General features: G+C 38.7%; 1 protein-coding gene across 1 annotated transcript in view; it reads right to left on the bottom strand.

Moving 5' to 3' along the window:
• The window catches only part of LOC150077654 (signal transducing adapter molecule 2-like), a 149,173-nt gene that overhangs the window by 78,844 nt on the left and 56,271 nt on the right, over positions 1-14,058 (bottom strand). The window contains exons 5-6 of the mRNA XM_090385190.1: positions 10,877-10,940; positions 6,290-6,368 (exon numbers count right to left, since the gene is read on the bottom strand). Coding sequence (XP_090241316.1) covers positions 6,290-6,368; positions 10,877-10,940 — 143 coding nt within the window. The remainder of the gene's footprint in view (positions 1-6,289; positions 6,369-10,876; positions 10,941-14,058) is intronic.

Below are 14,058 nucleotides of genomic sequence, written 5' to 3'. Positions count from 1 at the left end.
ACAGAAAACAATGGGCCCAACACTGAACCCCGAGAGACTCCACTAATAAAATTAGTTCACAAAGAGCAGTGTCCATTGATTACCACTCTGTCTTCTCCCACTCAACCATCCCTTTATCCATAGCAGCAAATTGCTTCCAATGCCACACTGCTCCAATTTCTGCAGCAGTCTTCCATGTGCAACAGTATCAAAGGCTTTTCTAAGATCCAAATATATGATATCAAAGTTATTCTTTGCATCCAGTTTCCTTTGTGACTACATCATAGTATCCAATCAAATTAGTCAGACAAGGCTTCCCCTTAACAAACCCATGCTGTGTCCAAGCTATAACTGAAGTCTTGTCTAGATGATCCTGCAATGCTTCTTTAACCAGTGCCTCCATTAATTTCCCTGGAACGGAAGTTAAACTAACAGGTCTGTAATTACCTGTGTCTCCCTTTGATCCCCCTTTGTTGTTTGGGGTCACATTTGCACATCTCCAGTCCATGGGTACCTCCCCTGAGTCCAGGGAAGCTCTCATAATTATGGCTAAGGGTTTGCTTACTTCCTTTGCCGCCTCCTTTAACATAACTGGATAAATTTCATCGACCCCAGGAGCCTTTCTTGTGTTTATCTTCTACAATTTCTCCTCCACTTTACTCTCAGTTATTACAAGATTATCTAGCTTACTGCCAGAGTTGAATACTTGAGGGTGTCACAGACATTCTCTCAGATATGCCAGACAAGCTGTACTTGCGACCCCTGGGAGTCTAAAATGCTGATGGAACTGATATTTGGGTGACACTCAAGTCAAGTGGACCCCATTTCCGCGAAGTCCGGACGATCTGTGACAGCCAAATCCTCTGCTTGCACCTTCACGATGATGCGACTGTTAATAATCTTGGGTATAAACTCCATGCACAAGTACATGGTGAGTGACCACCCAGGTGTGAACGAACGTAAGCAGGGGTGGAGGTGTGGCACCCACACCACATGGAGGAATGCCGCCCCTCTATGTTACCAGGCAGTACTAGATCATCAACCGGTGCAATACCACCACTTTGCTTATTGGAGGCTTGAAGTGGTGGAAGCCATGTTTAGTCTCTACAGCTAAGTTCCAGTCAACCCTACCCTATCTCTTCCATCATGCAATATGATTGATGAATTTTGAGGTTATGATGAACATCGTGGCGAGATCAAATATTCCTTACATTTCGAGTTTACAGCTCTAAAACGGAGTTCGCAGTCCGGCCGCTAGTTAGTACACCAGACAGAACCTTTTGGTAACTCTCTAGGAGGCTTCCGGATCAGCTAGTGTATAATCTTGCTACCTCTACTCTGCCAGATAGTAACTGGAGGTAGTCCGAGTAGTGTGTAAGCGGGGAGCATTGTCGAAGCCACGTTATATCAAGGATTTGGGTATATTCTTACCACGTGTACCCCATATCCAAAAATTTCATAAGTTCATACAGCATGTCCCACCCACTTTTTCTTACTATTGAATACACCATGAATTGGAAACTAATAGAGCAAGCTTATCTGCGAAAAGATCTAAACCTCCCAAGCACTTCCTAATTCATTTCACAAATATACATGGTCTCAATTCTAATCTCAACGATGTCATTTCCACTTGCAGTCTGCCAAACCCCATGTACTTTTTCTAACAGAATCTCAGTTATCTGTTGATTCAACTACTGCTCATCTCAGATGCCCAAATTATTCGCTGTATGATTCCTTTCGCCTCAAAGGTGGTACTTGTCCATATGTCCGTTCTGATATTCCCTGTCAGAGACTTGGCAATTTGGAATCTCCTCTCTTTGATCTTCTCTGGCTTAAAATCTCTCTACCTCATTGTGTCAAATTCATCTGTTGTCTCTACCGTTCTCCCAACTCCACTAATCACTTGGAGCTCTTTGACTTCCTCTCGTTGCAACTTGACTTTCTCCAGTCCAACTTTCCTAAGAGTGAGGTAATTTTCCTTGGTGATTTTAATCTTCACAACTCCAGCTGGCTTCCGTTTTCTAGTCACACCGACCCAGCAGGTCAGGATGCTGAGGCTTTTGCAATTACTAATGACCTAGCACAGATTGTTCATTTACCTACAAGAATACCGGACAATCCTAATCATACAGCCAATATGCTTGATCTTTTTCTCACAAACAACCCTTCTAAGTACACGGTCGAAGTGAGAGGTCCTTTAGGCACTTCAGATCACAACTTGGTGATTGTCTCTTCTCCAATGGAACCTTTATCTCATGGCTATTCCCAACCTCGTGTTGTTTGGCATTACAAGAATGCAAAATGGGATGACCTGCGAGACTTCTTTTCTTCTTTTCCTTGGTCTGATTACTTTTTCAAAAGTTCTGATGTCAACGTTTGATCAGATCGTGTCAGTGAAATTATTCTAGCAGGAATGGAATCCTTTATCTCACACTGTACTTTAAAATCTCGTCCTTTATCTAAATCTTGGTTTTCCAATAAATGTGCTAAGGCTGTTCAAGAGAAGAATGTTGCATATCGTAATTGGCTTGTTTCTAATTCTTCAGTTTCATTTTCTGCCTACACCAAAGCTCGCAACAATTGTAAAGCAGTTATTAATCAGTCCAAACTAGAGTTTGAACAGGCTAAGAGTAGAAAATTTGCTTCTTGCCCTAATGGTAGCCGAGCATTCTGGTCTCTTGCCAAAGCTATTGGCCGCAACTTTTGCCCATCTCTGCTCCCATCTCTGTCCAAACAGGATGGTTCTGTTGTCACTTCAGCCAAGGATAAAGCTGACCTGCTAGCATCCCATTTTTCTTCCTACTCTTGTATTAATGATCTTGGTAAAACACCTCCCAACACGCTCCATTCAATGCCTCCTGTGGTTTTCCGTCAAAAGTATGTCAGAAAGATTTTGACGAATCTTGATGCTAAGAAAGCTATGGTATTTCTCCACTTGTTCTCAAAACATGTGCTCTTGTTACTCCTATTCTTTGCCGCCTTTTTTCACTTTCTTATTCCAAAGGTGTTTTCCTTCTGCTTGGAAATTTGCTCATATCCAGCCAGTTTCTAAAAAGGGCAACAAATCCCTCCCATTCAATTATCGTCCCATTGCAATTACTTCTACTCTTTCTAAAGTAATGGAGAAATCAATTAACTGTCAACTCTTAAACTACCTAGAAACCTTCCATCTGATCAACGATCGCCAGTATGGATTCAGTCAGTGTCGATCCACTGGCGATATTCTGGCTTATGTTACTCATTTATGGACTAATTCAATGGAAAGGTTCGGTGAAACACAAGTAGTTGCTCTTAACATCTCAAAGGCTTTCGATCGTGTTTGGCGTAAAGGTCTTCTAAACAAGCTTCCATCTTATGGTTTGCCAAGTGTTTTTAGTAATTGGTTATCCAGTTTTCTCTCTGATTGCTCACTGAGGGTGATGGTAGATGGCTCTCTGTCTTCTAACGTCTCCACTAATGCCGGTGTCCCCCAAAGTTCAGTTCTTTCCCCCACTCTTTTCCTCTTGTATATTAATGAATTTCTTCGATTGACTGGAAATCCTATCCATAGTTTTGCCGATGATAGCACATTGCATTCCACTTTCCATTTTGAGAAACCTTGTCCTGCTCAAGCAGCTTCAACTTCTCGAAAATCTGCTACCAATTCCTTAAATGCCGATCTTCAGGTAATTCTCCAGTGGGGCAAAGACAACTTAGTTGATTTCAATCCTTCTAAAACTCGGTCTTGTCTTCTATCTTGCAAAAAAAAGGATTCTTCTGCTCCTATGCTTATTTTTAGTGACACTCTGATTTCTAGGCAAAATGATATCTCTCTTTTGGGGATTACACTGACTTCTAATCTCTCTTGGCACAAGCACATTACCAATATTGCTTCCTCTGCATCTAAAAAACTTGGTTTTCTCTTTCGCTCTCGGTGTTACTTTTCTTCCAAACAGCTGCTCACTCTGTATAAATCATAAATCTGCCCTGCCATGGAATATTGTTCCCACATCTGTAGTGGTGCCCCCAAAACCTCTCTCAGGCTGCTTGATTCCATTCAGAAGAGGGCAGTTAGGTTAATTAATGATTCATCTCTAACAGTCTCTCTCCACTCGCTGTCTCATAGACATACTGTTTCTGCTGTATGCCTCTTCTACAGATACTTCCATGGGCACTGTTCTTCTGAATTGGCTTCTATAATTCCCGCTCTCTCTTTCAAAACAGTCCGAACACGTGCTGCCACCAGCCAACATCCATTTATTGTCCAACTTCAAACTCACAGAACCAACTTTTCATCTTCCTCACTTATTCATTCAACTGCCGTTTTCTGGAACAACCTTCCTTCATACGTATTTCCTGAAAATTACAGTCTACAGAAATTCAAGTCCAATGTCAACAAATATCTTCTTTTGTCTTCTCAACTTCCAACCCAAGCATGGTACTAAGTAGTATAAGTTCTAATACCTCTCGTGTTTGGGGTTTCCATAAAAAAAAAAAAAAAATACACATCTGGCATTCCCCTCCCTAAATAACTCCTCGTGTGAATGTGAATGTTGATGCAAAATATTCATTTAATTTGTTAGCTACCTGAGCAGGATCATCAACAGTTGAACCTTTCATATCAAGGGGACCAATCTGATTGATCCCCTTCCTTCTAGAGTTTACATAAGAAAAGACATAAGTTACATAAGCCAATGATTTTTAATAATCTGCCTTCGCCTGATAGATATAAGCTGATCTGTAACTTGGTTACAGACCAGCTTATATCTATCATAGGCGTCTCTGTCACATGTTAATTTATATGTATCCCATGCATTTTTCTTCTCTGTCACATATCTAATTAGTTCACCTGATATCCATTTAGGCCTAAATCTTGAACAATGTTTCTTTTTGGTATGAAAAGCCTAGTAGCTTCCAAGATTAATTCTTTGAATGTTTCCCATTTTGAATTTGCTGTTGGTAACATCATCAGTTGGTTCCACCGTATAGAATTTAAATACTATCTCAGACCACTGTTTTCACCGTTACAAAAGCAAAAACCCTTCCCTTTACCCTTGAGTAGTTACCTCTTTGAGTAAATCCAACTTCAGCACATTGTGATCACTGCCATCTAGTGGTTCCTTTATCTGCAGATTCTTGATGCATGAAGAATCATTACTGATAATCCGATCAAGAGTATTACTCCCTCTAGTTGCCTCCCGAACATGCTGCTATAGAAAACAATCATCCAATAAATCCACAAAAGCCTTGCTAGTGTGTGAGTGACCAACCCACAAATTCCAGTCAATATCTGGGAAATTAAAATCCTCCATTATAAGACACTCTAATTTACTGGCCCACTATTTCTCTGCACAATTGCTCATTATACTCATCAGATTCATTAGGATTATAACACACACCTACTCTCATTTTTTCCTTTCCCAGTGCTTATGTCACACCAAACAGACTCAACATTGCATTGTCCACCCATATCAATTGGATGCACTTCCTTAGATTTTATGTATTTCTTACTAACAGCACAACCCCTCCTCCCTTCCTGTCCATCTTTTCTGTACACATTGTACTCCCCAAATTCCAGTTCTGCACTGCTGTCTGTGTGACACCATGTCTCTGATATCCCAACAATATCTGCCTTTGATGTCTTGACTAGCACTTAAAGCTCATCGAATTTATTAACTATACTCCTAGCATTGGTGTACATGCAAGTATACATGCACCTGTTTCTACTCTTAGTTACCCTAACACATCCCATGTATTTACTTGTTCCACTATGATTCCCAGCAGTCCTGGAAATTCCCATTGCCTTGCTTTCCAGGCTGCTGCTCAATTGCATTTGATATTCTGATATTTCTCAATGAATATCAATAGGAGTTTAGCAGTCACAATAATATAATTTTTCTTTATATTCAATGTGAAGACCTCATAACCTGAACATACCTCATAATAGGGCTGTGGTCCTTTTCTGCCACCGTAGGCATAGTGGTCAGCCATCTCAATAAATTCCCCATCCTTCAGCTACCTATCAAGATGTATGGGTAATTATAATATGGGGAAGCATACTTCATACCTAACAAGATAATGTGAATATTACCATGTACATATATTTAAAATGAAAATAAAAATAAGCGAGTCACTAATTGATGAAACAAGTTGCCCTTACCGCTAGTTATAAAAGTTATATTTCAAACAGTATATAACAAAATATACTATTTGAAAGTAATCACACATACCTATTAACCAGCAAATAAGAATATGATCATTAATCAACATTCTCAATTCACATCAGCAAGATTAATGCTATATATATTAGTTGGCAATATGTCAAATTTACCTTTAATTATATCATCCTCTTCTTGCTGACTGCTGACCACATTTGGATCTGTATTTATAGGCGGGGCTTCTTTGACTGGCTAAAGAAGAAAACAGGCAAAACAAAAACATTGTAATAATTTATACAAAAAAAAAAAGTAAATTACTGATATAAAAAAATTAAATACAGTTGAATCTTGATTATCCATACATTGATCAACTGTGCAAGGTATGGACAATCTATCTGTAAGGGAACTTTCATTTTCTTTTCCCATTTTTTTTTTTTTTTTAATGTTATTTAACTTTCTTGCCTTGATAGTGTTATTATTTAGTAAGGGATAGTTGAATGTCAGTTTGCCATAAAAGCCAGAAGAATAGAGATTACAATATTTATTTGCATTTAAAAATTAAATACACCATGTGTCACCAAAGCATGAATTTCTCTTCATGCAACTGCTTTCCTTGATATTAAGTAAATTGTCACTGTTTTTCTATTTTGTATGGATCTTTTCGGTAAATATAAAACTAAACATAAATATACAGTTTTATATTTACTAAGTTTCAACAGAAAAAAAAAAAAAAAAAGCAAATATCACAGTACTTCCCGTAAGTGTCTTATCCTCTATTTTTTTTATTGTTACATACACGTATAAATAGATAATTTCTCTTGTAGGAATATGTATATACATGTACTACATGTATATGCAGTACAAGTACATTTCCTGTGAATAAACTAATTAATTTCTTTTATAATTGATTACCTGGGTTCCCACACATCATTAGCATATATAATCAAGCCCCACTACTGTACCAATAAAGATAACAAATATAACAAATAATGCTAAAGAGGTGCTAACTGCAACCTGAACAATAAAAAACATGAACTAAGTAATATGATGGGCTGAGAGGTGGCAACTGAAGTTTAACATTGACAAATGTAAACTACTGCATATGGGAAGCAGTAACATATCAACTGTGTGGTATTACACTGACAGTGGCAGAGAGTGAAAAGGAACTGTGGTAATTGTGCAGGAAGATATGAAGTTTACTGAGCAGTGCAGACAGTCTGCAAGAGTAACTCATGGTGTCTTGCCAATGATATACAGGAATTTTTCTAGCAGGGATAAGGAGGTGATTATCCCCTTCTTTAAGGCAATTCAGGCCACACCTTGAGTTCTGTATACAGGTCTGAAGGCCTCATTTTAAGAAGGATGTAGAGCTGTTGGAACAAGTACAGAGAAGGGCAAAAAGATTAGTAAATGGAACAAAGGGTTGCTCTTACGAAGAAAGCCTTAAGTTTTGCAAATTACAATTGTTGTTTGTTATTTGGTTTTTTTAGGAGAATTAGCAACTAAGGCCATATTGCTCCGGGGATATGCAGTGGTCATTCCCTGACCTTTCCGCATCCTCCATATTTGGTGGTCACGGGCTTGAACCCCGATCTAATCAAGAAGCGTATGCTACGCACTGCTGCTCCTACCAACCTGGCTACAGAGGCGCTGCAAATTACAGTGTCTGGAGACTAGGCACCTGCGAGGTGATCTGATTGAGGTGTATAAAGCCTTGAATGGTTTGAGCATGCTCAATGTTGAGGGAATTCTTCCTCTTGTTCAGAATAATCACCTGAGAGGGCATAAATTCAAATTGAGGAAAGACAGATGTAGGATAGATGTGCGGAAATTTGCCTTTAGCCAGCAGGTAGTTGGTTGGTGGAACAGACTTCCATCCTTTGCTTTGGAAGTTGATAGCCTAAATAAATTTAAGGCTTAGCTGGACAGGTATTTGGAATGAATGGAGGGATGAAATGGGGGGAGGGGTTCGGATGACTGCATAAGCTTGCTTTCTTGCATCATATGCCTCTGCTAATGCTAATGCAAATTGGAGCAGTGTAGCATTGGAGACAAATTGCTGCTATGGATAAAGGGATGGTTGAGTGGGAGAAGACAGAGTGGTAATCATTGGAAACTGATCTTCATGGACTAATGTTATTAGTAGAGTCCCTCAGGGTTCAGTGTTGGGTCCATTGTTGTTTTCTCTATTTATAAATGATATTGATGATGGTATATCAAGCTTAATGTCCAAGTTTGCAGACAATACAAAGGTTGGCAGGGTTGTTAATGACACTAATGACAGTATGCTGCTGCAACAGCATCTAGAAAAGTTGAGCAGATGGGCTGAGAGGTGGCAAATGAAGTTTAACATTGACAAATGTAAAGTACTACATATAGGAAGCAGTATCCCCAGAGTAACGTATCAACTCTGTGACAGTGGCAGAGAATGAAAAGGACTTGGGGGTAATTGTGCAGGCAGATATGAAGTTTTCTGAGCAGTGCAGACAGTCTGAAAGAGTAGCTCATGGAGTCGTGTCAATGATATACAGGAATTTTTCTAGCAGGGATAAGGAGGTGATTATCCCCTTGTATAAGGCAATGGTCAGGCCACATCTTGAGTACTGTATACAGGTTTGGAGGCCTCATTTTAAGAAGGATGTAGAGCTGTTGGAACGAGTAAAGAGAAGGCAGCAAGATTAGTGAATGGAACGAAGGGTTTCTCTTACGAAGTAAGTTTAAGTTTTGCAGATTACGATTACTGGAGACTAGGCACCTGCGAGATGATCTGATTGAGGTGTATAAAGCCTTGAATGGTTTGAGCATGCTCAAAAGAGATTCTTTCTCTTTCTCAAAATAATCACCTGAGAGGGCATAAATTCAAATTGAGGAAAGACAGTTGTAGGATAGATCTGCGGAAGTTTGCCTTTAGCCAGCGGGTAGTTGTTTGGTGGAACAGACTTCCATCTTTTGTTGTGGAAGTTGATAGCCTAAATAAATTTAAGGCTGAGCTGGACTGGTATTTGGAACGAACAGAGGGGTGAAATGGGAGTGTTTTTTTTTTTTTTTGGCTGATGCTGCATAAGCTTGCTTTCTTGCATCATATGCCTCTACTAATGCTAATGATGCACCAGGAACTTCGACTCGTCAGACCATGCAACTATTTTCAATCCTCAATAGTCCAGTGCTGATGTTGCTGTGCCCACAGGAGGCAGGCTCTCTTTTTCTTCATTGATAACAAAGGTACATGATGTGGCCGTCAGCTGTTGTAGCACATTCACGACAAAGTGTGACTAGTGGTCCATTATGATATTTTGTTCTGTGCAACAAGGTTGTATTCTGACATGATGTGCGACATTGTGGCCCCTCTATTTGCTTGCACAATTCTAGCCATCCTCCTCTGACCTCTCTCATCAACAAGTGATTTTCTTCCACAGGAGTGCCGTTGAGAGGATGTTTTCTGTTCGTTGCACCATTCTCGATACACCCTTGAAACTGTGATGCATGAAAAGTTCGGGAGAACTGCCGTTTCAGAGATGCTTTGTCCAGCATGTCTTTCACCTACTACCATGCTACGTTCAAAGTCCTTTAAATCACTCCCTTTCCCCATTCTTGCTACGGTTTGTATGCATACTGATACTAGAAAGGTTGTTCTGCTGCATTTATATCCACAACTGTGGTCATGTGACTTGCAATGCTGTGGGACAAACCATTTGTGTGCACAGCAGGGGTGTACCTAATAAAGTGGCAGCACAGTGTATATGATTGTTGTAAAAAATTAGAACAACGTGACATTAGGGGGATGGCTGAGTTGTAGAAGACAAAGCATGGTTATAAATGGATACTGATAGATGGATTAATGTGATGAGTGGAGTGCCACAGGTATTGCACCCCTTACTGTTTTTAATGTTTATTAATAAATTGATGTAGGTACATCAATTGATAAATTGATGTTTATTAATGAATTGATATAAATTATTAATAAATTGATGTATTTCAAGTTTGATGTCTAAATCTGCTGATAATACAAATGTGGGCACAGCGGTTAATGATAATAATCAGGGTATAATCCCAGAAGAATACAGTCAAAGTGGTGAAGTGAGAAATAGATCTAGAAGTAATTGTACAATCTGATATGAAATTGTTTTTGCAGTGCCCATTCTTGCTACGGTTCAGATGCTAGAATAGCTCATAGGACTCTGTCCTAGTGTCATTTCATTGATGAAATGTTTTATGTCACAAAGAAAACTTCTTCCAAGTGTAGAAGAAATTTCTTGGGTTCTGATAAAGATGCATGTGAGATGACTAAGATAACTGAAGCAATGAAAAATGTTTACGTTTTGAAACTTTCAATAAAGGAAATCTTTGAGTGGCTGCAAAGTGATTCACATGAATCAGGTTTTCAATATATGAATGATGAAGATATCATTACCACTACTGTTACAAAACAAACCAAAGAGAAACACAGTAAAGAAGAAAGAATAATAAGTGAGTCAATCACAGCATGGCACTGCTGTGTATTGACACTTTGTTAGAGTAAGTCAGTGGTACTTTGAATATAATGATATCATAGATGATGGAAAAATTCAATCTGACACAAAGAGACACATTAGTTCAAATACACTTAAGGAATCTTAAAAACAAATCAAAATTACAGATTATATATTTCTAGTAATTGTAGAACACAAAAATATAAATTTCAGATTATCCATGCTCGCTCTCTCTCTCTCTCAGTTGTATTGTAAAATATTTTTGTAATTAAAGGTGTTTAATACACTTGCCTGTTCTGGAGCAGGAAATTCCACACCTTCACTTTTCAACTTATAATAAAATGCTGGAATTAGGCTGTGGAAGAGAAAAGCCATTAAGTGTTTAAAGAAATTATTTTGATTAAATTTTTGAATTATGAAAATGAATTCATCTAAACCATACAATCAAATTAATTTGGATATAATAGGTTATATGATTTAAAAAGGTCCTTTTGTTCCAAAAATATAATAGGTGACCCTATTATATTTTTGGAACAAAAGGACCCTCCTGGTGACTATCAACCCTCATACTTTATACCAACATATAGCAGCTGTAGCCAGAATTCTCCATTCCTCCTGCAAATAAGCTGCCAGAACCAGTTTCAGGAAGGATGATCAAATCATACATTTTGGAAGGAGACCCATTTTGGCCTAATCCAGAACTCCAATTCATTCCACTTCTGTTCAATTGAGATGAGGTCTAGGGTTTGAGCTGCCGAGTGCAACTTTTCAATGTTATTGTTCACAATCCAGGCCTGTATGATACTCAATTCTAGGCAAGCACTACCACCAAAACACTAAATCCAAACCCAGCCTAAACAGTCCTCAACACCATATGATCACCCCCATCAAACTATCCTCTTTGGTTCTAACACATTCTCAGTTTGTGAGATGCTCAGACTTCTTTTCCTTTCGGGTATCAGCTATTGCCTTCCACCCTTGAATAACATCACCACAGTAGCTGCGGCAGGTTCAGGTGAGTTGGAGTTGTGTATGCAAGTCATCTGAACTACACACAACTCAAAAACTTGCATCGTGGCAGTGCAAGTGTCTGAAAAATTTTAGTCATATTAGCAATAAATGGTGCAAGCTTAAAAAAGGACAGAAAACACACACACCACTGTCCATCCCTCTACTAAAAATATGTCAAACTCTTTAAACTTGTGCAAACTACCCACTTCCAAAACAGCACATGGAAGTCTGCTGAAAACAGGTTTCCACACATCTATCCAGCAATCCTTCCTCAACTAAAATTTATGCCTCCATATGTGTGCTTTCTCTGAGTAAGTAAATAAGAATGCCATAAACATTTAGCTTGTTCAATTCATTTAAAGCCATAATAAAATAATAAATAAAGCCACCTCGATAAAATCTCAATGTCTAATCCCCAGCGGCTGCAATTTGCAGAACTTTTTTTGGAAAGAATACCCTTTTGTTCTCTCGCTAATCTTGTTGCTCTTCTCCACACTTGTTCCAAGATATCCACAACCTTCCTAAAATGAGGCTTCTAGACCTGCATGCAATACTCAACATATAGCATAACCACTGCCTTATACAGCAGAATTGTTTCCTTTATCCCTGCTGGCAAAATTTCTGTATTTATCTCTGAAAAAAAAAAACGATCAGCTGTAATGCAACCCATCTGCACTTCTCAGAAAACTTCCCATCTGACTTTGCAATAACCCCAGGCCTTTTTCATTTTCTATTACCCTAAGGTTAGTAACATACAGATGTTATGCTATTCTGGAATTACTGCTACCCATATGCAGTATACCTTGCATTGGTCAATATTAAACTTCAATTAACACCTCTCAGCACACTTGCCTAATTTTTTTATGCCCGAATATACTCTGCTTACGGTGGTTAACTATTTTGCCAACCTTTGTATCATCTGCAAACTTAGACAATAAGCCTGATATAACTTCATTAATAAATATAGAAAACAATAATAGGCATAGCACTGAACCCTGGGGGGGGGACTCCACTAATAACATTATTCCAAGATCAGTGCCAAATTGACATCCACTCTGTCTTCTCCAGAGTGTATGTCAATTTTCTTATTCCACAGTCACTGTACAGTCTTTCATGCTGAATAGCATCAAAAGCTTTTCTGAAATCAAAGTATATGATGTCAAAATTATTTTTTCCACCTAATTCTTTTCTTACTGAATCTTATTATCAAATCAGATTGGTGAGACAAGATTGCCCCTGAAGAAATCCACATTATGATTGCTTTGTAACTGTATTCCATTCAGTATAGTCCTGCATAACTATAACCAGTGACTGATTCCATTATTTTCCCTGGATCACAAGTAACAGTAATAATATTCACCATATAGTGAAAGGAAGCCACAGGCTTTTTGCTGAACTGGCAAAAAAAAAAAAAAAAAAAAAAAAAGAGACACATCCAAATAGATAAGAAAACACAAATTATATGCTACCCTCCTCACATAGGTAAGTATCCAGTTGACCTTTGAATTTATTCAAACTGTCAGCCTCAACTACCTGTGAGAGCAACTTGTTCCAGCCATCAACAACCTTGCTGACTAAAGAAAACTTCCTACAATCTAATCTAAACCTCAAGCCCTGTAATTTGAATTTATGACTCCTAGTGCTGGAATTCTTTAGAACAGTGAGAATTCCACTTTTATTAATTTTACTAATCCCTCTCAGAGCCTTATAAACCTCAATCAGGTCACCTCTGAGGTGCCTAGTTGCAAAGCTCTGTAGCCCACATTAATCAGTCTTTCCTCATATAGTAGTCCTCCTGCCAGTCTCACCATTTGAGTTGCTCATCATTGGAGCCTTTCAAGAAAATAACCCTTCCAAATAAATTATATCGGAATTATTCCCTAAATCCAGCTCATGAGCAATTGTTTCAAAATAGCCTAATAAGTTAGCTAACTATGATTTACCCTTAACAAAGCCATGTTGTGTGTCCTTCAGAAAGCCATATCTAGCTAAATGTCCCTAGATTGCACTCATAATCACCACCACCACTAAGATTTTGCCTACCATTGAAGTCAGACCAACAACCTTTGCATTTAGACCAACAGGTCTGTAGTTACCAACTTCACTCCTAGAACCTATTCGCTTTTACGTATTGGCAATACAGTGGCATTTCTCCAATCCAAAGGGATCTCTCCCCCGAGTCCAAAAATGCCCTCATAATTAATCTCAATGGTTCAGTACACTCCCTCGTGCTCTCCCTGAAAACTACAGGGTATATGCCATCAACTCCAGGAGCCTTACTTGCCTTTATGCTCAGAAGTTTTTCTAATAAACAATCATCTGTGATTACGACATCACTAATTTCATATGGCTCAGCCTCACTTGCACACATCCTCTTCTCTGCATGAAAGATCTTTCATCATAAAGACAGATGCAAAGTATCTGTTCAATTCATCCACATCAGATGGGCTGTCTGAGACTTT

This window comes from Mastigoproctus giganteus, chromosome 11 (assembly GCF_048544385.1).
Source record: "Mastigoproctus giganteus isolate SK-2022 chromosome 11, ASM4854438v1, whole genome shotgun sequence".
In the NCBI taxonomy this organism is placed as follows: Eukaryota; Metazoa; Arthropoda; class Arachnida; order Uropygi; family Thelyphonidae; genus Mastigoproctus; species Mastigoproctus giganteus.
The sequence above is the reverse complement of the archived record's forward strand: the minus strand, read 5'-3'. Positions and strand labels throughout refer to the sequence as shown.